General features: G+C 55.2%; 6 protein-coding genes across 7 annotated transcripts in view; 1 reads left to right on the forward strand and 5 right to left on the reverse strand.

Moving 5' to 3' along the window:
* Positions 1-800: 800 nt before the first annotated feature.
* On the reverse strand, positions 801-4,935 carry acaa2 (acetyl-CoA acyltransferase 2). Its single transcript, XM_086173620.1, has 10 exons — positions 4,743-4,935; positions 3,517-3,683; positions 3,291-3,419; positions 3,070-3,186; positions 2,823-2,970; positions 2,560-2,735; positions 2,035-2,164; positions 1,882-1,952; positions 1,400-1,554; positions 801-1,312 (listed from the first exon to the last, which is right to left on the reverse strand). The coding sequence occupies exons 1-10, from the start codon at positions 4,756-4,758 to the stop codon at positions 1,231-1,233; spliced, it is 1,191 nt and encodes a 396-aa protein (XP_086029746.1). The 5' UTR covers positions 4,759-4,935; the 3' UTR covers positions 801-1,230.
* On the forward strand, positions 4,834-7,182 carry mrpl40 (mitochondrial ribosomal protein L40). Its single transcript, XM_086173621.1, has 6 exons — positions 4,834-4,898; positions 5,121-5,318; positions 5,451-5,534; positions 5,685-5,840; positions 6,626-6,707; positions 6,781-7,182. Exons 2-6 carry the CDS (start codon positions 5,266-5,268, stop codon positions 7,006-7,008), a joined length of 603 nt encoding a protein of 200 aa, XP_086029747.1. The 5' UTR covers positions 4,834-4,898; positions 5,121-5,265; the 3' UTR covers positions 7,009-7,182.
* Positions 7,183-7,618: 436 nt separating this feature from the next.
* Positions 7,619-9,154, reverse strand: c26h22orf39 (chromosome 26 C22orf39 homolog). The gene is made up of 3 exons (XM_086173833.1): positions 9,092-9,154; positions 8,068-8,235; positions 7,619-7,954 (listed from the first exon to the last, which is right to left on the reverse strand). Exons 1-3 carry the CDS (start codon positions 9,119-9,121, stop codon positions 7,823-7,825), a joined length of 330 nt encoding a protein of 109 aa, XP_086029959.1. The 5' UTR covers positions 9,122-9,154; the 3' UTR covers positions 7,619-7,822.
* An 895-nt stretch (positions 9,155-10,049) lies between these two features.
* On the reverse strand, positions 10,050-13,991 carry ufd1l (ubiquitin recognition factor in ER associated degradation 1). The gene is made up of 12 exons (XM_086173781.1): positions 13,852-13,991; positions 13,511-13,643; positions 12,732-12,764; positions 12,527-12,648; positions 11,998-12,128; positions 11,847-11,919; positions 11,684-11,752; positions 11,534-11,602; positions 11,410-11,460; positions 11,240-11,328; positions 10,852-10,936; positions 10,050-10,723 (listed from the first exon to the last, which is right to left on the reverse strand). Exons 1-12 carry the CDS (start codon positions 13,852-13,854, stop codon positions 10,649-10,651), a joined length of 933 nt encoding a protein of 310 aa, XP_086029907.1. The 5' UTR covers positions 13,855-13,991; the 3' UTR covers positions 10,050-10,648.
* Positions 13,992-14,750: 759 nt separating this feature from the next.
* dhx37 (DEAH (Asp-Glu-Ala-His) box polypeptide 37) lies at positions 14,751-22,633 on the reverse strand. Of its 2 annotated transcripts, none has more exons than XM_086174282.1 (26): positions 22,389-22,633; positions 22,139-22,311; positions 21,701-21,813; positions 21,277-21,619; positions 20,978-21,126; positions 20,776-20,868; positions 20,583-20,679; positions 20,173-20,286; positions 19,871-20,087; positions 19,638-19,736; positions 19,498-19,568; positions 19,222-19,357; positions 19,062-19,138; positions 18,323-18,555; positions 17,960-18,071; positions 17,768-17,874; positions 17,272-17,460; positions 17,053-17,177; positions 16,465-16,581; positions 16,219-16,391; positions 16,016-16,130; positions 15,741-15,878; positions 15,570-15,664; positions 15,262-15,335; positions 15,091-15,188; positions 14,751-14,996 (listed from the first exon to the last, which is right to left on the reverse strand). In XM_086174282.1, exons 1-26 carry the CDS (start codon positions 22,513-22,515, stop codon positions 14,920-14,922), a joined length of 3,462 nt encoding a protein of 1,153 aa, XP_086030408.1. In that variant the 5' UTR covers positions 22,516-22,633; the 3' UTR covers positions 14,751-14,919. The 2 variants fall into 2 exon arrangements, with proteins under 2 accessions (XP_086030408.1, XP_086030409.1); XM_086174283.1 differs by having other exon boundaries at positions 19,498-19,557; positions 19,633-19,736.
* Positions 22,634-22,851: 218 nt separating this feature from the next.
* The window catches only part of gp1bb (glycoprotein Ib platelet subunit beta), a 1,734-nt gene continuing 176 nt past the window's right edge, over positions 22,852-24,409 (reverse strand). Inside the window, exon 2 of the mRNA XM_086173987.1 lies at positions 22,852-24,116. Coding sequence (XP_086030113.1) covers positions 23,495-24,115 — 621 coding nt within the window. The 5' untranslated portion in view covers position 24,116 and the 3' untranslated portion in view covers positions 22,852-23,494. The remainder of the gene's footprint in view (positions 24,117-24,409) is intronic.

Genomic DNA, 24,409 nt, shown 5'->3' on the forward strand with positions numbered 1-24,409 from the left:
TCCTCTAGCCTTCTCCCTTCCGGTGTCGCCACAGCGAATCCACTTTCTCCATCTAACCCTATTCTCTGGATCCTCTCCTCTCACACCAACTACCCTCATATCCTCTCTCACTAAGTCCATAAATCTTCTCTTTGGTCTTCCTCGAGACTTCCTGCTTGGCAGCTCTGATTCCAGCATCCGTTTACCAATGTATTCACTCCCCGACCATCTCAGTCTGGCTTCTCTGACCTTCTCTCCAAAACATCTAACATGTGCTGTTCCTCTGATAGACTCATTCCTGATCCTCTCCATCCTGGTCACTCCCAAAGAGAACCTCAACATCTTCATCTGTACAACCTCCAGCTCTGCCTCCTGTCTTTTGGTCATTGGAATTGTTTCTCGGCCAAACGGCATCGCTGCTCTCACCAGTCATAGATACTAAAAACAAACATGTTGCTTTCCTTTATTTATTTTACACATCATGAAGCCCCCTTTAGTTGTTGCATTCTTTCAATCCGAGACACACCGTTATTTTTATTTCATAAAGCTATGCGGCAAAACTCTATATTTGACACCACAGTCCATCGTCAATGTCCTTACCGATATTACAGCTGTTGTCGGGAAAATACATCAAAAGGACAGAAAGGCACAAATGAAGCTTTCCTTCGTACATACCTGAAAAGGCCTTTGGTCCAGTGGAAAAGACATGCAGGCCCTTAACACAGTCACATGTAGAAGAATAAAAACATTTAGTTTGCACAAAAGCAAAAGTGCTGGTTGTTGAAGCAGAAAGTGACAGAAGAAGGAAACACCTCACAAACTTTCCAGCAAGTTATTTATTGAGATAATGTGGCAGTCACAGCGGGACAGAGATGCCCCAGGCAAAGGTGAGCTCTGATAGTGGAGCGAGTCGACAATTCAGCCGAGCGTCGAATCGACGTCCCCGAAATGTCAAGACCGTCGGTTCGTAACGCGGTGACCGTGGGGGACCTCGGCCTCGCCATCGGTTGCGGGCCACAGATAAGGCATGTACCGGCTGTTCAAAATCTCTTCTAAGGCAACGTCGTACCGGTTCCTATTCAATAAAACAAAGAAAGCTGTGAGAGCCTTTCGGTTGAAGTGCTGCGAGTCCCAGGGCGGCGCCCGAGGCGGCCAGAGACTATTTGCCGCTCTCAAGAAAACCGTCAATCAATACATCTCGATGTGACTGGACGTGTGCGACACTCGGGAGCACGCCGGCAGCTTCTTCTGTTAGCACTTCTCCAGGACGACGGCGATGCCCTGGCCGCCTCCTATGCACGCAGACCCCACGGCGTACTTGCCTCCCCGTCGCCTGTTTGGCAAATAAAATACTCTGAGCGACCGCGCGAAACAGATCGGGACTTCTTACGGTCCACGGCGGCTCTCACGGCGAGGCTACCTGAGCTCATGGACCAGGTGCGCGGTGATGCGGGCGCCAGAGGCTCCAAGAGGATGTCCGATGGCAATGGCGCCGCCGTTCACGTTGCTCTTTTCCGGGTCGAGTCCGAGAGCCTTGGAGACGGCGAGAAACTGGGGTGCGAAGGCCTCGTTCACCTGCAGGGAGCCCGTGACGTTAACGACGGAAACGCGTTACAAATCAAATTCCGGCCGCCGCCCGCAGAGCGGCGACGCACGGACCGACGACAGCTGTGCCAAAGTCACCAAAACGGGTTGAGTTTGAAAGGACACGCCGCTGCGAGCAACATTGGAAACACAGCGCCATCGCCTCTGCGGGAACTCAGCTCAGTGCAGCCATCAGGAGGCAGCGGCTGCGCTGAGTACACGCTTTGTGCAGCACGGAGAAAATACAGTGACTTTTAGAGCTACGGATCAGGCGTCCCAGAGGTTTGTTTCAAACGTGCGCTCTGTGCGGCCGCTCACCTCCACGAGGTCCATGTCACCGAGGGAAAGGCCTGCTTTTGCGAGGGCCTCGGTGATGGCTGGAACGGGCCCTGCCGGCAGAGAGAGAACTCTTCAGTCAGATATTCTGCTCGTGAAGGAAGGAGGAGCTTTTCTCCAGGAGTCCCGGCTCACCGATGCCCATGATGCTGGGGTCGCAGCCCGACACGTGGTAGGCCACGATCCTGGCCAGCGGGGTGAGCTTGTGCTGGCCGAGAGCGTCCTCGCTGGCGATCACCACGGCGGCGGCGCCGTCGGACACACCCTGGAGGTGAGGAGAAGCACACGGAAGATCCGGCTCTCAGGTCCACATGTTTTGAGCTCGCAATCAGACAAATCGGGTAAAATCTTGGGAAAAAGCCACCGGAAAAAAACAAATTTGTATTCTTGGGAGAACCAGCAAAGCATCGGGTAAAAAGGTCGGCGGCCTCCTCGAGAAGCCGTAAATGAGAGAGACCTGAACCGGGAAAGTCTAAGAAAATGGTACAAAAGGACCGGACCGATGAATGGACCCATTATCTCTGGAGCGTTTGTCCCGTCGGAGGAGCGGATTCTTGGACGGATGCCGGCTGTGAAGCGGCGCCGCCCCTCCGGTGGCCACGTGTTCGGAGCAGGGCAGGTGCGCTCGGCTCCACGTGCACCCAAAGAGGCGCGACTCACCGAGGCGTTGGCGGCGGTGACCGTCCCCCCCTTCTTGAAGACGGGAGGCAGTTTGGCCATTTGCTCCAGCGTGGTCTGAGGACGAGGGTGCTCGTCCTGGGCCATGGACACCTTCCCCTTCTTGGACTTCACGTCGATGGGAGCGATCTCTGCGGCGTAGCGACCGGCCTCCTGGGCTGAAGCGGAAGAGGAGGCCCGAGGTGAGAAGAGGACGCCTGGCGGGTGTTTCTGAAGAGAAACGTACCGAACGCAGCCTCGCTGACCTGCTTTCCACCTCTGCTGGGTCTGGTGTGCGTACTTGTCGCAGTCTTCTCTTGTGACGTGGTATTTCTCCGCCAGGTTTTCCGCCGTGATGCCCATTGGGATTTTGACGTGCAGGTCGGTCAGCCCCGCCCACAGGGTGTCCTCCAGCTGTCCATCAGAGGAAAAGGTTTTTCTTAAAATGCTTTACCTTCTCGTCGAGCGGTCGTCGATGAGCAGGACGCCAACGACACGAGACTAAAATCCGACCTTGAGATCCACTCCGAACTTGGTGCCGAAGCGAATGTTGCGGACGGCGTACGGGGCCTGGCTCATGCTCTCCGAGCCGCCGCACAGGACCACTTCCGCCTCCTTCAGGCAGATCTCCTGCAGAAGCACAGAACCACGCCGGGTCTTGGTTTCTCTGAACGAACGGACGAGTACGATAACGGCCGGGTCACGATGAGTTGGCTCGCCGTTCCTGGTCCTACCTGGGCCCCGTTGATGATGGACTGGAAGCCCGAGCCGCAGAGCCTGTTCACGGTGAGCGCGGGCGCGGGGATGGGAACGCCGCACCTCAGACCCACGTGGCGTGCGATATAAGGCGCGTCGGCAGAGCTCTGGTGTTCAGGGACGGAGACGGAAGAACGGCATTTAAATATTTGAGCGCAGGTTTTGTTCTCCCGGAGGGCGGCTGATCCGCCGGATTCTAAATACCTGCATGACGTTGCCCATGATAACGCTGTCGATGAGCTCAGGTGCGACGCCGCCCGCGGCCAGGGCGGCTTTGGCCGCATGCTCAGCCAGGTCGGTGGCACTGTGGTCCCTCAGGACCCCTCCATAGGTCCCGAACGGCGTGCGCTTGGCCGCCACTACGAATACGCCTGCGGAGAAACACCAGCCCGTGACACAGCGCCCGGCCGTAACCTCTAACCCGAGCCCGTTGTCAGGAGTCCTGGGGGAAACGCAGAGACGGTGACCTCGGAGCAGCGACCTCGCCTCTTTCACACCTCGCGCCCCAACTCTGCTGTCTGTCTTACCCTCGGTGGTCGCGGCCCGCACTCATCCTGACTATTTTTGTTGACCTATGTTATCGTTGTTGGCACTCGGTGTGTTTCTCACCCGTCCCGTTCCTTGACGTTGTCCATTATTATCCCTGATGTTGTCGCTGCTGCCTCTTTATCCCCGGATGTCTTGCTATCTTCGGTCTCTCTATTAATATTCAGATTTATATTCCTTTGTTTGACATTATGACCGTTACGCTGCTGTGACAAAGCCATTTTCCCTTTGGGGATCCATAAAGTTCACCTCATATTATCTACGCCACACATTATTACAGCGTCACTGCTCACGTAGCAAAGCTGTCATTTTTGGAGAGCTGACATCATGGTTTCCAGCTCGTGTCTTCCTGCCTGCTTCCAGACTGCTGCTTCCTGCTTCCACACACTGAGCTGCTCAGCAGCAGGGATTCACTTTAGTCAAACGTCTGAAAAGCTCTTCCAGTCAACATGAGACAGCTGATCGGTTGGGAAGCGGCGGCAGGAAACCGTGAAACTTTCAACCTGTGATCACTTCTTCATCTTCTGGAGTCACCGAAGGTGGGGGGACCGTGTAGGACCAGGTAGGACTTTGGGCAGCAGATCTGAACCCATGAAAGAGTAGCAGCCAAAGTGCAAACTCCTCCCTGGATGTCGGCGTGCAGACGTGCGTTGCAAAGGCCGCCCGCACCTTCACAACAAGGAGCTTCACAACGGAAGAACCCAAGGAAACCGGAGCAGGTCGTCCTCCGGTCCGGGACGTTCAACCGTCTGGCCAGCCGGAGCCGGGTCGCCGTCGGAGGATCCGGAGGATCCCGGTCCCGGCGGAGACCCGACACGGACACCACGACTCCCAACTTTGACAGCTTCTGTCCCGGATCCCGGTTCCCGCAGGCGGAGCCGTACCTCTGATTAGCGCCATGGGTCCGGATCCGGGGCCAGCAGCCGACGCTCTCGGGGAAGTTTGGTCGAGTTCGCAGCCGCAGGAACCGAGGAGAGACAGAGGAGTGAGGCAGGGGTGAGACAGGAGTGAGGCAGGAGAGGGACAGGAGTGAGGCAGAGGTGAGACGGAGGCGTCTTCCCGCGACCTTTCCCCCAGATGTTGTTTGTTCCTGCAGAATAAGATTCGACAGATCGGTAAAATAGCTCGAATTTATTTCGTCGAGTCTTTTTCGTCGTAATTTTATCTTTCTTAACAATATACACGGACAAAACAAGAAATTATTTTAAAAGGTGATTTGTAGCGCAAACCGAAATACTCGAAAGTGCGACGGTGAATTTCAGGTGACGTCATCAGCGTGCTGCGGCCGTCCTGAGAAGGAAACTGCGCCGCGCGTTCACAGCGGGACGCGCGGACGGGGACCAGGACCAGGACCAGGACCGGGACCGGGACCGGGACCAGGACCGGAAACGGGATTCGGACGCAGACATGTCCGCGTCTCTGTGGCGGGGCCTCGGCAGGGTCCTGGCCGCCCCGGCGAGGTGAGAGGGCGCCTCCCAAGGGCAGCCGCCTAACATAACCTAACCCTCACCTAACCCTCACCTAACCTAACCTAACCTAACCTAACCTAACCTAACACCGGCCTTCTCTGTTCTTCTCCGTTCCTCCTGCAGCTCCGCCTCGCCGGGATCCCTCCTCGCCGCCCGGACCCCCCGGGTCTCGGCCGCGGTGGCCCTCCGGACCTCCGCGCCGCTCAGGTACGGACGCACGGCCGCTCGGACGGATCCAGACGGTTTGGCATCTTCGGCTTCACCGGATCCCCAGCAGGCAGGCGGGTCACGGCGCTTCTGGTGCTCATGACTTCGGCTCGTGTGTCAAAACGGAAACGTGTCTTGTGTTTTTAAAAGAGCGGAGCCCAAGAAGAAGAAGAAAGTGGATCCCCGGAGGGAGCAGATGATGAGAGAGAGGCTGAAGAAGAAGCTGAAGAAGCTGGAGAGGGTTCCACCCGAGCTCATCCCCATAGAGGACTTCATCACTCCTGCAAAGTGTTTGGATGAAACCAGGTGCCGCTCATTTCTCCGCTTCTTTTACAGCCAAACGTGTCCAGTGAAGGAGTTTGAGGCCCGAGGCTTCGCAGTTCATCTCCTGTAACCCTGGCCTGAAGTCTCCGCGGCTCGGCCCTTTTAAACCTCCTCTTTGGGTTGAGAGCCCGTCACGGAGGGGCACCTTCGGAGGTGGACCTTTGGACCAGTTTTTAGCTCTTTCCGGAACCGATTGTCCTATTTGGGGCATTGTGGCGCAGGAGGTCCAGCGATTGTCTTCCGGAGGTCGACCGGAACGTCGCCGGTCAGATTCCCGGCTCCTCCTCGTGTGTCCAAGTGTCGTCGTGCGAGACGTCGAACCCGACCGCCTCCCTGGCGCCGGTGGACGGCAGCCAACTGCTCGTGAGGCGTTTGTGATGGCTTCGTCTCAGAGAACCAATTTCCCCACGGGGGTCAATGAAGGATAGATGATTATTTCAAGTCACAAATGGCAATCGAAACCCCAAACGGCGTTTCTGAATCGTTCTTCTCGGAACAAATCCTGTCCGAGCTCCAGGTGAGGGCAGGAAGGTTGGGTTCCACGAGCAGACCCGTGGAGGGCCTGATCTGCTGCCGGTCCAGTCCAGATACACGTCAACACTCGCATTCGCTACTTCTGACCATCACACCACACACGAAGTTATTAACCTTTCATTCCCCTAAAGACCGGAACCATGACGTGTTTGAATGTATCTTATTAGCGGTTTCCGGTCCCGTCTGCTGTTGTTTAACTCCTCCTGCCTCCCCTGTTGTGCTGTTGTTCAAAGGGAACGCTCTGCACCGAGGCTGTCGTTTGAAGAAAGCGAAAGCCGAGCTCTGCTCCTGAAGGAGTGGTGTCGATACAAACAGGTGAGGCCTTCCGCCGCCCGATGTTGCACGTTAGCGGCGCCCATCCGATGCGCTCACCAGGATGTGTTTGCAGGAGCAGCACATGGCCGAAGTTCAGGCTGTTGAGCTGGCGCTGGAAGCCCAGAGGGAGGCCCTGGAAGAGCTCAGGGTCGAGTCCGAGGAGCTCTATCGGGCAGCGCTGAAGCCGGACCCCCTCCTCTTTCCCTTCACACACGAAGGCCCTGCCTTCACGCCCCCAAAGGCCAAGCATGAAGCTCCGGAGGGGAAGTTCAATGACATAACTAAAGTCTACACCCAGTGATGGTGACCTGTGGGACTACCGTACCTTTTGACGGGCCTATTTTTTCATTTGTTATCGGAGACTGTAAGTCGTTTCAGCTCTGTATGAAGTGTAACCGTATTCCTGGATCCTTCGCACACATCCGTGCTTGTCTGTGTAAAAGCAAAGCTGAAATAAAACGGTAAATGCTGGCAATGATGCTTCTTGGATTTTTCAGCCGCCTGCAAACGGCTCTGGGCCCTGCGACTGACCTTAAAAGAAACCCAGTGACATAATCCTGTGTAAACCGTGGCTGTGATGAATAAATCCTTTTGGCCGCCGCGAAATCTGAGCCCAACTTAGGTGGAGCACTGCCGCTCTTCTGAATGCCACTGTATTCTATGTACCTGCACCAACAGCACATCAAGCCACCTTCCTGGGAAGCCAGCGTGCTCCTGTGTTTGCTGTGGTTGTCTGCAAAGCCCTTGACCGGCTCTAATAATAAGACAAAATAAAAGTATGTGTCAGCCTGAGCTCTTGAGACCAGGCTTTCCGTTCCCCCTGATGTACCAAACCCAACCAAAGCCCGGCCCCAGTGTGCACCGAGCGGCGGGAGCGTTAACAGTCGGAAGAAGGACCGCACAGCCGCTGCCATCATTAATGACCGGATGCCGGAAACCACCCTTTAATAAACATCTGTTTTCATAAAGTAGCCCACAGAGAGAGAACCACCACTGGCACGTGACTCACAAGAACTATTCTTGAGTCCATGAAATGAAACCTTATCCGTCTGGAATCCTCGCTCCTCTCTGCTCCACCAGCCGCTGAGCAAAGACCGAAGGCCATCAGGGGCAGTTCAAGAGTCCTGCGGCTGTCCTTGGTCCAGGGGAAGGTTCCAGTCACTGGGGGGTTCTCGTCTAAACTCCCACACTGGGGTGAACTTTTTCTGCTCCGCGAGCCGCGTCCTCTCACTCCTCTGCAATGCTTCCTGCAATCCAGAGGTCATTTTGAGGACACGTCAATCATGTTCTTCATGTGAACCGTTGTCCTAACATGCGTTCACAATAACGAAGAAAACTGAAAAAATGAAATCAGTTGCACCTTTGCCTCTGCGTTCCTCTGTTTCTCCCACTGTCTGCAGTTGTTGTAGTCTTCCTTCCACTGTTGGCAGGACGGGGTTGTACCGTAAGCGTAGTAATGATGGAAGCGACTCCACAAGCTCTTGCAGTGTCTGTATTCACTCCAGTAGTCGTCACAGGCCCGCGGTGGCTGCGCACAGACAAAGGCAGCCATACTTCACTAAGGCAATAACCCTTCCACAGATGACAGAAATATCAAGAGGCCAACCTGGGACGGCTGATGTAAGAAATGATGTGTGCACAATGTGGAATTGAACAGATCGGATTCCATGTCAAATATTTGTATCTCCTCCAAAGTCCCTGTATCAACTGGGTAGTTCTCTGAGTACTATATCATTTGATTTCCTGAGTAAATAATACAATAATAATCATGAACAAAAACATATTGGCCTTGAAGACACAATTGGATAATAGACATTCTATTAAAACACCATGCCAACTTTCTCCTCATGTGGGTCATTTACTGACACTTTCATGTCTGAGATGTGTGTTTACATTTTGCGGTTTAATAAGCCCGACGGCGCCCCCTGTGGCCGATAGCAGTCAGCGCAGGGTAATGGATGGAACCTGGTCTTTTTATCTCTTTAATGTTTCTGACGTCCTCCCCGTTCAACTTGATCGTTTTAAAAATGCACGTTTAACTGAATTCAATTTGGCAAATATTCTCCCGTCTAAGTGCCGGTGCTCCTACTCCTCGCTAGCAGCGTTAGCTCCTCAGCCGGCTAGCAGCGTTAGCTCCTCATCCCGCTAGCAGCGTTAGCTCCTCAGCCGGCTAGCAGCGTTAGCTCCTCATCCCGCGAGCGGTATTAGCTCCTTAGCCCGCTGGCAGACTTGCGTGCTAATCCTATTCGGAGCGGACTTTTGCTCCGGAGTTTGACCTCACTGTCAGGTTTTACTAGAAAATTGAACATCATCACTTGGTTCAAATCATAAAGGCCTGGTTTAGTACATTAACCTAAACGTTAGTGCATTTGTTTTATATTCACCTTCCACTCTTGTAGCCCGCAGTGGTCCATCGCTAGCCGGGTGGGATGACTTCCGGGTTCCTCCAAACCAAAGAGGTGTCCTGATCAGGCGCCTGAGTGAAAGTCGTGCTCACGGAGTTTTCAACGTTTATCTTCTCTGTGCTCACAAATGTCATTGAAGTGTAACACTGAGACCTACTGAGACCCTCTGGCTAGCCAATGAAAGAATCCTGCACATTACTGTTTCAGAATGGAATTATCAAATGCAAATTTTACATAGCACTTTCCCATTGTGTACATCCAATATTGTCCAATAATTATCCTCATTATTTGTTGCATTGTGTTTACTTGTTTATCAATTTTTCTTCTTCTAGCACCAAGTATCTGGCTTCACAGTGGACAGCAAAAATGAATTTCATGGTCCAGGGAAACATGCCTCCTGACTGTGCAAATGGCAACACCTTTGAATCCTTGAATTGCTCATCACTCTGTTTAAAATTCATAACGTATGCTCCTTCAACTGCACTTCATGACTTGCACACATGTAATATGTAATATGATACAGGTTAGGGTGGCAAGGCAGCGCAGTAGTTAGCGCTTAGGCCTCACAGCACGAAGGACCCCGTGTCTGCCTGGGTTTCCTCCAGGTTCTCCGGTTTCCTCCCACAGACCAAAATCGTGCAAGTTAATTGGAAAAATTGGGAAAATCGCCCATTGAGTGAATGGTTGTTTGTCTATATATGCAGCCCTGCAACTGACAGGCGATCAGTGCAGGGTGTACCCTGCCTCTCGGCCGGTGACAGCTGGCATCGGCTCGAGCATAGCCCCGACCCTGAGTGCAGGATAAGTGGGAGAGGATGGATGGGTGGACGGATGATACAGGTTTGCATGAGTGTCAAAGCAACCAAAGCAGTCATTTTTTTGGACCTTTGCATTTGTTTGTCAGAGCACACGTTCAAAGATGACAAGAGGAATAAGCTCATTTTGAAGTCTTTTATTTGTCTATAAATAAACCAACCAAAAGCCAAAAATCTTCCATTTATTATTATGATCTGGAAAATATTCAAAACACAATCATAATTCCATCATCATTCAAACTTGGGGAGGGGAGAGAGAGAGAAGGTGGGAGGAAAACTGAATACTCTGCAACATAAGAGGACTGGAATTAAATTTCAACTGCACTGCGTCTCAGACAGGAAATCAGGGAACAAGGGCATTCAAACTTACCCAAATCAAGAGAGTAAAATGCATGTCCACCATTAATTCTTGGTGGCGGCGCCGCAGTGAGAGAATAGATTTTGGGTGGCAAAATGAACCAGTCACTTTACCATGACCTCTGGTCAGAAGAACAAATTACAACTGGTGGCATTTTGTGAAGCCACGCTTCTGTTTAGCAAAACTTTACTGCAAGCAAGATTTCATTGAGTAGAATCCCACCTTCACAGCACAAGTGCAGTTTCACAGTGACAGAGACACAAAGTCCCCATGCATCTGAAGAGCAGCTGTCCGTGTCGCTGTTGTTGGCCAAGATTCAAATGGTGTCTTTTCGCACGTCAGCCGGTCTCCGCTCGGAATCCCTCAAGGCTTCCTGCCCTTTTTGCGTAATGACTGTCCTTGTCCAGAGAAGGCAATGAATCTGTTCATGGCGTCCTCCTGAGGAGACACCGTTTTTAAAGCAGTGGGAAACAGTTGGAATCGAGCGCTTGTGGATGGAAGCTGGGAATCTGCGCTGACACGTGGAGGTCAAGTGAAGGAGGACAGAAACACTTCATGGTACTTACATCCTCAACCATTTTCCTGGGCTGCGGCCTGGAGTTTCGGATGAAGGTGATCCTGCCGACTCTGAACTCATAGTTGGGAATTCCTCTGTGGGTTTCAAAAAGAAGTGGGGTCATGTTTGCGGCTCAGTGCTTAAGGTCTACAGCGGGGCGGTGTGAAGCCATTGTGAACTATGTTTCCAGAGTTTCACGTCGGTTTCAAGGGTCTCACTGTCAATCTAACAGAGCTGACATTTTATCTTGGAACACCAGACTGATCCGAGGAGACAGATTATTCCAAAGTGTACTTGAACGTATTTCATGGGAGGTCTGCATTTATCCACTGACTACAATGTTGAATTCCATCTTCTCCTGCAGGGCAGCACCAGAAGCGCATCCTCCCTGCCCTCACCTCTTGATGTCGCTCGGGGCCAGAGGAGCAGGGCTGGGCTCGATGCCTTTTGTCTTCCCGTCCAGGCGGTTGCCGGAGCCGGTGAAAGCCTGAGATGCACAGACACACCGGCGGCGTCAGCAGCCGCGACAACGTCACTGTGCGTCGCACACGCGTCAACGGTCACTCACTCTAAACCCCGTGTCCATGTCGGCGTAGCTGTTCGGGTCGGCTTCTTCCTCCTGTGAAGGAAAGTTCTGTCAATGCTCTATCGAGGCCTGAACATGTGCAGTGCTCTTGAGGTCTGGCGTTTACTGCTGGTTCTTCCTGGTGCTGAGGTCGTCGTTCAGGCTCTTTGTATCCCAGCGGAGCGTCAAAGTCCACCTGGAGGACAGAGCGAGTCAATATGCATGCTCAAAAAGATTATCATGTCCTAATTTGATGCGCAAAGAGAGAGGTTCATACGTTCATGTCGCACTCGATGATGGACACGGCTTTATCCGGCTTGGTCTCCATGACTCGCAGCTCGTAAATCTGCGACAAATGCATTTAAAGTCATATTATTGGCGGTAGTTACATGACAATGAAAAACACGTCGGTATAATCTGGAGACGTTTTCAGATCAAACCTTTTCGTTGTAGTTGATGGCTATGACGTCACCGGTTGTCAGGCAGGCAAAGTTCCTCAAAGCGTTCTCCAGCCTGAGAAAACACGCAGCTGTTAGCAGGGACTCAAACAGGGGAGGCTGTCCGCCACTTCCCCCCGTTGACCGCCCTTACACTGCTTTGGGGTTTGTGATGTCCAGGAAGTCTGGACTTTGAGGCTGGAACTTGGAGTACGTGGCCACCATCAGATTTACACTCTCCACTTGTACCAGGCCGCCTTCCTCCAGCAGCAGGTTCTGCATCATCTGACGGACAACGGAGAGGAAAACAACATTAGTGTCCAGAGAATGTTTCAAATGGAGTGACTGTTACCCAAATAGTAGGAATAAAACTTCATTCAACTGGCGCGGTTGGACTTTATAGTGGATTAAGTGAGCAGTCACTTTCTTCAGCGCTTATTTCAAGAAATGCTTTTCAGTCTCGTTATGGAGCGAGAGCAGCATTCTATCACTGAACGGGCTCTGCAGAAAGTGCATGCATAGATGAGCTTCTCCTTCTACCAAATACCCAGCGCCGCCACCCCGAACCCCCGTCCCTGAGGGCCAAACAGAAACATACTTGGCTCTCTACACTGTGCAAAGTGCCTGGCTCTCTAAGAATAAGACTTTCAAGCAATGAAAGCGCTGTGAAATCAAAGTGTCACCCAGTGTGGCAGATAGCAGATCCCCTCATCCGCTACAAACTCCAGGACGCCGCAGTGAGTCATTCTGTCCGAGTTCTTGTTGGTCAGCTTGAAAAGCATCGGATAGGTGATGTTTAGTCTGCCTGCAGAGGAACGGAGAGGAGGGAACTGTTCAGTGACAGGAAACACGGGATGACAAGTTGAAGACCGTTTAATCTGAACTTACTGAGCTGGTCGAGGGCTGAGGGAGGCATTATGACTGGGGGACAGAGGAAACATCCGTTAGCATGTTGTCAAGTTTACAGGTATTTAAGCTCCTGTTAAGTATTACAAATGACAGCTAATCAGGACAGAGTGTTTGTTATTCATTAATATATCTATATATCTATAGATAGATATATCTATCTATATAGATATATCTCCTCCATGAGCGAGGCATTATGACGGGGGGACAGGGGAAACGGCCGTTAGTATGTTGTCAAAGCTGGTCAGAAGATGTCGAGGTTTGTTTTCAGATTATGGTTTTCCTTAACCCTGATATTCGTCTGATTATTTAACATCAGTGTGGTTTACAAGTATTTGAGCTTCTGTTAAGTATTACAAATGACAGCTCATCAGGACCGAGTGTTTGTTATTAATGTATATCTATATCTATATATCTATATAGATATAGATATCTATATATACATATATATAAGTATGTATATGTAAACGACATGTTCCCGCTGACTTTATAATCTCCTTTCTGAAGAGGATCTGGGGTTTGAAGAGGGTTTTGGACTCTTAAAGCCAAGAGAAACAGTGTTACACTTTCTGTGTAAAATAACAAAGAAAGCTGTGAAAGGGCTCGAATCCCAACCCGGGCTCGGAGGGGAAACGGACGGACTCCTGTCTAAAGCGGCTTTTTGTAAGATATTTCAAATAAATTCTTGTTTCCTCGCTAAGCCGGGATGTTTCGAGCAGCCCGGCGAGGAATGGGAGACGTTTGTCCGGAAAGCTGCTCACTTTTTCCGCCCTTCTCCACGTCGGAACGGTCGTTGGGACCCGCTAGCATGGACACCGAGTAGCATCGGTACTGGGTGGAGAAGCGGTTCTGGAAGCCCCGGGACATCGGGTGGTCGAAGACGTGGAAGGAGAACTGCGGAGGAGAGGAGAGGAGAGGAGAGGAGGGTGGAGGCGGGCGGCTCTGGCCGGCTGTGTGCGCTCAGTAACGGCCGGCGGTGAGTTCATGATGACGGGGCGTCTTCGGGCGGCTGTGTTGTTGTTGTTAGCGGCTCAACGGCTCAACGGCTCCGGCGGACGCGGCCGCGGCCCCGAGCCGGGCCGGGCGGCGGGGAGGTACTCACCATGACGGCCCTGGACGTCTCCGGCGGACGGACGACTCAAAACAACCGCTGAGTCTGCGATGGGGCTATTTTAGGATTAGCATAGGAGCTGTGGATTCTCACTTTTGTCTTCCTTTTCTTCCGGAAGTGTATAAGCTGACAGGCGGAAGTGACGTCGGAGGAGAGCCAGCCAATCACGGAGGGCGCGCCGGCTCGTCCGTGTGCTGAGCCAAGATGGACGGCGGGTGGCGGCGGAGCCTCGGGGTTTCTGCACCGCAACACGAGAAACGGCCGGACGAGACGAGCAGACGAGACGGGGACACACGTGTGGAGCTGTCTGATTGTTGTGCTTCCCCCGGCTACACATGTTTGTTATGTATATAGATTTGTGAATGAACAACGGTGATGTTCTCGGCTTCTTCTGTTTGGAGCATCCTGTGGCCATGACGTCACACAGGCAGAGGGCTGCAGTTTCACTGCTGGGATTTGGAGAGTTTGGAGATTTAATCCGAGGAAAACTAGTCCAGAAGACCAGATAGTTGTACTATTATCTGAAAAGAAGCAATTTCCGATTACGAAATGTTTGAGAAACCTAACATTGATCATTATTTTTTTCTATTCTTTTAGTAAAAGTGAGACAAAGTTCGGGGAAAGGCTTGCAGGGTCAGGGGATGAACTTCCAGCTTCAGCCTTACGCCAAGATGTCCTTGTAGCCTTAGAAACCGGACAAGGCCAGTTCCTTGTCTGATTGAAAAAAAAACGCTGCAAATAACAGACACGTGTGTCCGTATTTACCCATCTCGTGCGGCACATGAAGCCAGTTTCCCTTGGGTGATCGCACCGACCTCTCATAATGTTTCACCCTCCACCAAGATGAAGCTGCCTCTGAACAGCCAGAGAGCACACAGCGCACACAGCCGTCCTCTCAGGGTTTTATTGAGTCTTATGAAGACCGGATCGGACGAGCGCGACTTGACGGCAGCACAATGTCAGCAGTCAGTATTGGGCTGGAAACAACTGTACAGGGGACACGTTATATAAAACACTAAACTAAGACAGATTAAAAACAGGCGCAGATCTTGCCCATGTTCACACAGGAGGCCAAAGCTCGGCCACTTCGGGATGCAAGGCTTCCGGCAGCCACTGGCAGTAGGCAGACAGCAGGACTGCGAGGGGAGGAGAACGCCACACCGAAGGTTAGAGGGCAGGAGCGGCCAATAGAAAAAAAACAAAAACATGCGTTCGTCACCAGATCCACACATTTATGGTCGCTCTTCCACAGGGAGAGGAGGGCGTCTCTGCAGTCCACTCTCCTGGACACCAGCGCCGCCAGCACCGCCTCCGTCCTCGGCTGCAGCCTGCGGCGAACAGAAGGAGCTCCTGGACTGAAGCCGCCGTGCAGGTGACTCGTGTTTGCGGGAGCCGACTTACTTTGCCCACGATTTCACCATGATGCTGGGATTGGACAGCAGGTGGCTCCTGAACCTCTGAAGCACGGGGCAGACCTGCAGACCACACAGAGCGTCACACTCCACACCCCCACTTGTATGTGATCCACCGCATGTTTTTTCCGGGTCAGCGCGACGCCTCCAGCTCAGATGAAACGTGCTGCTGGATCCCACCTGGAACTATATTTCCTTGTGCATAAAGGACATGGCTTTCTGCACAGATATCGTGAGTCGCCTTTGCGAAACGCAAAAGATAACGGCCGCGAGACGAGGCGTCGGCTTCTGCGGTACCTGGCCCTCCAGCAAAAACTGGCCGAAGAGCTTGTATCTCTCCAGGCCTTCAGGATACTCCATCTCCACGGCCGGCAGCTGCCAGCCCACGCGGACTGGAAGACAGAGACGGAACCGCTAGCGTCGGAAGCCCCTCTGGCGGAACACCGGCGCTTAGCGTTCACAACTCACAGAAGGTGCTTGAGCGGTGACATCTGATGGTGCCTGTGGAAGAAGCCAGGTGTGGAGCTGGAGACTCCTGAGGAGAGCCGAAGTGGCAGTACTGGGGCAGGAGCTGAGGAACCCACTCCGCTTCCACCGCAGACACACCTGCAGACGGAGGCCAGGAACCCAGATCCAAAGGGGGTCGGAAGTCAGACGAAGCGTGACGTGAGCTCGCCCATCGTTTGAAGAGGACCTCGAAGCGGATCTGGGGCCGAGGCCCCCGATCCCGCCAGATCACTGACCTCTCATGTACATCTTGGTGGTCTCCATGACGTCCTGGTAGACGACGAACTCCGGCAAGGCCTTGAACAGCGCGGACGTGGGGTGGATGAACACGGGTTCGTCCATGAGGGGGGTCTGCGGACACGTGGGGGGGCGAGCGCTTCAGGCACGACGGTCCAGCACGGAATTCTCGCCGTCGTTCCCGGCGCCGCCCGAAGCTCACCTTGTACCCGTTCTTCCACTTGGGGTCTAGAACGTCCTCCGCCTGCACCCTCCTGGCCAGGTGGTCCCCGAGGCCCGCCAGGACGATCTGACGCAGGCAGACCACCTGCCGCTCCGTCGGCGGGCTCATCTTGGGGTCCAGGAAGGCGCCCGGCTCCGGACACACCGCGTTCACTGGGGGGGAAACGGGTCACCGGCGTGTTTGTGCTGCACGGCCTGGACTTTCTGCCGGAGCTCCTCCGGTTACCTGCGTTGGTCAGCTGTCTTCTCAGCCGCCGGATCTCCAGCATGGCTTTGTGCCGCAGGCCGTTCTCCTCGCAGAACCCGGGCGTGCAGCCGACGTATTCGCAGGCGCCCACAGCACCTGGAGACGCCGTCATCAGAGCAGCTCGGTCAGGCTTCTGGCGCAGAGCCGACATCTGCCTGCCTCCGGAGGCCGGAGGGGAGGGAAGCGCTCAGAGCCTCCCAAGCATCCGCCCAACGGTGTCGGGGAGACGACCGACTCCGGCGCTTTCCTCTCCTCCTCCTCCTCTTGCCCCCCGTTCTCCCCCATTATCCTCAGGGATTCCAGATTTCTCCTTCATTTCCAGGTGGGTTTTTTTTTCCTGTTACTTATTTTCATTCTTGTCTGATCCAGCGGCCGCTCAAAAGGAACTATTAGCTTCTTCTTACCTGAGATTAAACATACATTCCTGACAGGACGGAATATCAGCACGAGTGGAAAAAGTCCAGCCGAATTTTGAAGCTACTTTTGGCCAAACCTCGGAAATCACATCACGGAAGAATGAGCATGCGATTCTTTCCGCCGCCTCGGGCTGGACGAGGGGACGCTCACCCAGCATGACCATGAGGTCTCCCAGCAGGAGCGAGGCTCCCTGCCCGGCCCACAGACGCTTCTTCTGGGCCAGGCGAGCCCGGCGCCGGGACATCTTGGAGTTCTCGTCCTCGGAGCCGGCGGGTCTGAGCGGGAACACAAAGAGCGTCCGGATGACTCGGCCCGCATCGCCGCCGGGAATCCGTCCGCATCCGGACACGGGACCGACGGCGTCCTCACCTGTCCAGGTCCTCGAAGAGCTCCCTGACGGTCATGGCCGCCACCACACAGATGACGTAGGGAAGGCAATCCTGCTGCTTCCCCAGCGCCAGCATCTTAGCGTACCGGGGCGACACGGGGAAGGAGGCCATGGCTCTGCCCAGCGGGGTGATGGGGCAGCTCAGCCTGGCCTCGTTCATCTGCTGGACCCTGGAGACCCGGGCGGAGGGTTACTCATGTCCTCGCGGAGGTCAAATTGAAGACAAGCCGGCAGTCGCAGACACACCGGCGGCTGGTGGCAAATATTGAAACGGACCGAATATCCTCGAGATGAAAAACCAAAGCGTACGTATTCCTTGAGGTGAGAAGGTCACCGTCCAGGATCTTAATCGTCTCTTCATCTGAGTGCGCTGCCTTTACAACTCGCTCGGCGCGTGCGATCAGACCAACGACGGCAAGACGGTGGTTACGGATCAAATCCGGGCGAACGACGCAGGAGACGGGAACTGAGACTCACCTTCCAGAGCGAGGCGGCTCCTTCAGAGCTCCCAGAGACACCAGCAGCTGCTCGGCCGCCAGCAGAGCCTCCATGGAGGGCGGGGTGGGGAAGGGGAAGTTCGCCACCTGCGGACGCCGCCGACACCGAGGGACTTCTGCTCGTAAGAAGCGCAACTGCGAGGAGGAGCTTCTGACGGAGGCGTCGACCGACCTTATCGATGTTGAGGTCCTTCATCTGTAGGACCAGGTCCTCCACGGGCCTGCGGGTGATCTCCGCCTCGGAGAACGGGGCCAAGTCTCCGAACACGGCGGACGAGAACAGCCTGCGGAGACACCGCCGATGGCGGGTTCCATCACGAACCTTTGTCCCAAACATCAGCGTCACTTCTGCCCGGATCTTCTTCTCGTGGCGACCGGACTTGAATTTTCAAGCGAAGAAATTCAAGTCCGGTCGCCACGAGAAGAATTTGCCGCGACCCGGAGGACCGAGGACCTCCACGGACGTCGGCCGCATTTCCGTCTCCCGTTTCCTTCGTCCGAATGTTCCCGATATAAAAACCTCCGCTGCTCGCACCTGTAACAGTGTCCCGGCTCCGTCCGCCCGGCTCGGCCTGCCCTCTGATTGGCCGAGGCCTGCGAGGTCCACATGACCTTGAAGGAGGACACGCCGGTCACGCGGTCGTAGAACCGCTTCTTCACGCGGCCGCAGTCCACCACGTACTTGATCCCAGGGATGGTCAGGGACGTCTCGGCCACGTTGGTGGCCACCACACACAGACGGGTCCCGGGCGGGGGGGGCCTGAAGACCTGCCCAAGACACACACACACACACACACACACACACACACACACACACACACACACACACAACCGGCACCAATACAGGCGTTTATAGCAGACACACAGCCCGGGAATCGGACGCACACATCAGTGCCATTACAGGTGTTTAAATGAGAGACACACACTCCCGGCCAGACACACACACGAGCACCGTTACAGGTGTTTAAACCAGACACACACATCAGCATCAATACAGGTGTTTAAACGGGACACACACTCTGGGAACCGGACACACACTCCAGGCCAGACACACACATCAGCACCAATACAGGTGTTTATAGCAGACACACACCCCGGGAATCGGACACACACACCAGTGCCATTACAGGTGTTTAAATGAGAGACACACACACTCCGGGAACCGGACACACACTCCAGGCCGGCCAGACACACACGATCACCGTTACAGGTGTTTAAACAGGACACACACTCCGGGAGCCTTCACACACACGTGTCCTGCAGGAGAGGCTGACCTTGGCCTGCTGCTCCGGCGCCAGCAGCGAGTACAGGGGGAGGACGTACATGGGGATGGACGGGTCCGACTCCGCATCTGCAGGGACGTGCGGAGCAGCGTTGAGATGGAATCCGTTCGGTTTGTCCGTCGGCGTCCGAAGAGCCGGCGCGGAAACTCACCCGCGCCGCCCGGATCGTCTCCGATGTCCAGGTCGGAGCCTTCGTCCTCGTCCTCTCCGACCCCGGCCTCCCTGTCCTCGTCCCCCTCGTCCAGGGGCAGCGAGGAGTAGTTGTCCAGGTCGATGCGAGGCAGGTTCTGCAGGACGAGTCCCAGAGGTCCATCAACTCCCGGAGGAGCTTTTCAAACATATCGTCGGCTGAAAGCGGCCGGTAAAAACCAGCGACAACAAAACGACCGCTTGCAAACGATCCCTGACGCCAGCAGCCAGAACTTACAACCGTCTTTTTCCGCTTGGCCTTCTTCAGCTTCTTCCTCGCCTCCTCCTCCTCGTCCTCGTCCTCCTCACCTGGACAGAGACGCCGCCGTCAGCAGGGATCTGCTGTGCCTCGGCGCTGTGAAGGGGATCTTCACTCACCTGCGGCCGCACCGGGCCTCCTGAAAGGGAAGGCTCGTCTCAGCCTCCTGCAGAGAGCGTGAACCTCGGCCTGGCCGGTGAGGAACACCAGGATACCACCTGGAGGGTGGAGACACAGAAGGGCTGAAAGCTCTCGCTCAGAACATCCGGCAAAACCTTTACCGCCGACAGCAGGCCGACCAGATGAGGTTGAAGGACAGAGACGGAGGCGCCGCCGGCGTGAGTCTGCAGACCTGAGGGCAGCATCCGGTGGATCTTGCAGATCTTGTGGAAGGCCTCTCCGGTGTAGTCCTCCAGAGGGGTGCGCTTGTTGAAGTGGATGGTGACGGGGAACTGGCGGGAGTCCACCTTGATGACGGGGGGCGGCGTCTTGAAGAGCCTCTGGTTCCCCGTGAAGTCCTCCACGCGCAGCGTGGCTGACATGACCAGCAGCTTCATGGGCAGTCCTTTCTGAGGAGCACAGGAGAACTCAGCCGCCTGAAGAAGCAGCACAGCGGAGGAGAACCACCGGACAACGCCGACCCACGGCGGCCACCTTGTTCCTGAGCGGGACGATGCGAGACAGCAGGCCGACGAGGATGTCCGTGTACACGCTGCGCTCGTGAGCCTCGTCGATGATGATGGCGCTGTAGCTCCGCAGCAGGAAGTCCTAGGAGGAGACAAATGTGGAGTCAGCTTGGACCGGCGGCCTTCGGAGGCGCTCTCCGAGACTGTGGAGAACATTAGATCATACGAATAACGGCGTCCTTTGCTTCTCCTCTGGAGATGCTCAGAATAAAGTCGACGGCGCCGATCTTCTCAGTAGAAGACCTTTGGAACGGCTGCAAGCCGAGGGCCACGTGAGACCTGGACGTGGCCCTCAGAGCCTGGGAGCACCAGGATGGAGCTCCAGAGCTTTACGGCCGGACCTCATCTTAATAAGCCAACCGGCCGCAGAGACGCTACCTTCTGGATCTCCTTCAGTAGAACTCCATCCGTCATGAACTTGATCTTGGTCTCAGGGGTCACGTTCCCCTCGTACCGGATCTGGTAGGAAACCACTCTGGACACGGACAGGACGAAACCTTTCTGTCAGGAACCTTTGTCCTCCAAGACCATCACAATCAAGAGTGTGTGTGTGTGTGTGTGTGTGTGTTACCGTGTGGACAGGTTCATCTCTTTGGCCACCCGGTGAGCCATGCTGACAGCCGCCACCCTCCTGGGCTCGGTGATGCCGATGATCCCGGCTCCGCTGCGGAAACATTCACACATGGCAGCATGACGTTCCTGTTAGATGGAATATTATGGGATGCATTGAACTTCCCAGCCATGCACGGTGTGTGTGTGTGTGGGGGGGTCACCTGGAATAACCAGCCTCATACAGGAACTGGGGCACCTGGGTGGTCTTCCCACTTCCTGTCTCTCCACAGATTATGACGCAGGGGTTTTCTCTCACAGCCTCCATGATGATCTGCTCCTCAGCCAGAACAGGCAACTTCAGGCGGGCTTCCTGAGACCACACACACACACACACACACACACACACACACACACACACACACACACACACACACAGGGTGTTGAGATGCTGCAGATCCAGGCTTTGTGTGAGAAGGAGATGTGAGGACCAGCAGCAGATCGATGCAGTTTGTCTCAGCACCTGTATTTTCGGTGTTCGGTCCACTGGAACAAAGAGCGCCGGCTGGGACGGCCTCTTCCCTTCTGGTGCCTCCTCAGGCTGGGTCCGTCCTTCCTCCTCCTTCTCCTTCTCGGCTGTGGCCTCCTGACACGGGGAGGAGGTTGGTCCGGTCTCTGTCGGTTCTCCCGCCTCTTCCTCCTGATCCTCAGGTTCCTCGTCATCCTCGTCCTCGGACGAGCTTTCCGGCTCGTCGCTTTCTCCCGCCTTCTCTTCTTCCTCTCCTTCCCGCCTCCGCTTCCTGTTGGCCCCGCTCACGCTGTTGATCTTCGGCCCGGAGTTTCCGTCGGCGGCTCCGTCCGACGTTCTGGAAGGAGAGCGTCGTTGACGGGCGCCCGAAGCTTCTGTCGCCCGCGGCCGAGCTCACGCGCGGCGAGGCCGGACTCACCGCTTGCTGTGGTAGAGCTTGTCTCCGGTGCCCAGCTTGGACGTGGTGTAGAGCAGCTTCAGCTCGGACTCGGGCAGCTGCACCGCCGCCAGCCGGCTCAGGACGTCGGCTCTCTGGACGGGAAACACACGGCTCAGGGTTCTGCTCGTGATGTTCTCCACCAACGGGCGCCGCCTTCGCGAGATCGCGGGGAATTTCTGCCTGGACCGGGGTTACGTTTTAAACTTGCCGACCGCTCAAACTTTTCGTTTTTTCGATCACGGGCGGATTGTCTCCCGCCGTCGGGCTCTCCTCCCTCACAATAACCCCCTCCACATCACCGGCTCCACAACCCAGCAGGAGGCTCGATGTTTGGCAACTTAGTGCAGAACCTCAGTGATGGAGGTCAGCATCTCCAAGCATCTCCATGTCTGACAAACCACTGGATGATTTACTGACCTGGACCTTCTTCTCCTTCCTCTCCAGCACCTTCTGCAGCTCCTTCCTCCGTTTCTTGGTGAGGGGCTTCTTGTTGGGGACGACCTTCTTCTCCTCCTTCTTGTCCTTGCCGGCCCTGCTGGCGGGCAGAACCAGGGCGTTGCTGTCGTCCAAACCCTTCAGCCGGACCCCGTCTGTCGGAGACAAACGCCGGTCTTTCGGAGCTCCGTGCGCGGCCGGCGGCGCAGGCCGGGCTCGGAGAAGTTCTCACCTTCAAGCTCCAGGACGATGTCCACCTCCTTCTCCTTCTCCTCCGCGGCGGCGGCGGCGGGCCGCTGCTGGAGCTTCTGGAGCTGCTGGCGGCCCTTCCAGTTGTGTTTCCTCCTCAGCTTCCCCATGACTGACGTGTGTTTATCAAACAAGAACTCTCCCTACGAGAGGAACCCGCACGGCCGGGCTGTGCGGAGCTGTGCGGGGGCTGTGCGTGCGGGATCTTCCGCCTCACGTGTAAACATCCCGCGGGTCTCCGGTAAAACCTTCCGGCGGGGAACTTTGGTTCCGGTCAAAGGTTCCGCCTCCAAACCGCGCGCTTTCTCGCGTTGTTTGCGTGGTTTGCGCTCCTGCGCGGATCGATGCGTCCGATCAGCGGCGGGACGCGTCGCCGAGGAGTTTTGAATTCTCTAACATCCTTCTTTGCCAGTGTGGTGCGCTGACAGGAAGCAGAAGCCAGAGGGTTTTATCTCTTATCTTTATTGGTGAGCTCAAGCTTCTCCAGTGCAGCAAAATATGAAGGAAAACACTTTGAAACCCCAAAATACAGTCGAATAAAAACTAGTGGCGCGTACCGAAGCCAGGCGAGTGCGACGTGGAGATAGACTGATGGGAGCGGGAGATCACAAATATACTCGCGGACCGGCCAAAAAAAACAAACAATTCAACCATTTTCCTTCCGTTGCTTTGCAAACTCTCTGTTTCCTCTCAGAACAGATGACCTGATGTGACAGAGGAGCACGAAGCGGTGACAGCTGGAGGACGTGGACACCAGGAGCGTGACGGTGATATATCTCCTCACCTTCCCCGGCTGCTCCGACACGCTCCTGTCAGAATTATAAAGGAGTGCGAGGAATCTTTGGAGGCGAGGAAAGTGCAGACAAAAGCAAATATCAAGCATCTCGTCAATAGATATTCTTCAAAATTTGGAAAAGGTCGGTGATCTCGGGATGCGATCGCATGTTTCCGCCCTCATTTTCTCCACCAGCAGAAGAAAGCACCTTCCTCGGATCAGCGGAGCCGGCGAGCACGGTATCAGTGACCGTGAGCATCTTCTCCGTGACCATGAGCTCGTGGAGCCTCCTGAAGGGTCTGACACCGAGGACCTCACATGGCGTTGTCCTTCAAGGGTATGTACAGGTCCCTGGGACCCTCCCCATAAGGGAAGCTCTCCTCGGAGGTCCTCCTGGCCTCCTCGGAGAGCTTCTCGAACTTCTTGAGGAGCACGACGAGGGCCAGGAGCAGAAGCGCCTGCAGCAGCACGAACACGAGCAGGCACACGCCGGAGGCCAAGGCCAGGTCACAGTACCAGGAGTAGCAGTGCTCCAGCACCTCCTCCTCGCTCAGGTAGACCACCAGCCTCCCCCTCAGGCCGGCCGGGGAGCTGCAGTTGAGCTCCCGGTGCGAGGCCAGGCCGGGCGGCTGGCGCCGCAGCCACCCACGCAGGTACAGGATCCCGCAGTCGCACACCCAGGGGTTCCCGTGCAGCGTGACGGAGCGCAGCGAGCCCAGGCCGTCCAGCAGCCCGCTGGGCAGCGCCGTCAGACGGTTGTCGTGGAGCCAGATGGAGGTGGCGTTGGCCGGGAAGCTGGCGGGGAGCTTGGAGGAGGACAGGAGCATGCCGCTGCAGTCCACCTTGGTGCCCTGACAAGTGCAGAGCCTGGGACAGCAGGATGACCTTTGACCTTGGACCAGCAGGAGCAGACACAGGAGCAGAGGCCTCTTCATTCTGAGGAGCCACCCAGAACCAGAGCGGGGCAGGGCGGAGGACACCAGCGTCACGGGTTAAAAGGAGCCACCAGAAGATGAAAAGCGGCAGATGTTTCAGAGGCAGAATGTTAAAGGACGGCGGCCGAGGAAACGCCGCGGGGTTAAAGGTCGGACCGACGCTTTCTATCAGCGCTGAAGCGCCGCTCGCCCTGTTTGCTTCGGGGGAAGGAGAGCTGCCACAAACTGCTGGAGATCGGGGGAAACCCACGAAACACCGAGACAGCAATGCCACACACACACACACACACACAC

The sequence above is a fragment of the Fistularia commersonii genome, chromosome 26 (assembly GCF_037954325.1).
Source record: "Fistularia commersonii isolate RoL2024-O1a breed Wild chromosome 26, RoL_Fcom_v1.0, whole genome shotgun sequence".
In the NCBI taxonomy this organism is placed as follows: Eukaryota; Metazoa; Chordata; class Actinopteri; order Syngnathiformes; family Fistulariidae; genus Fistularia; species Fistularia commersonii.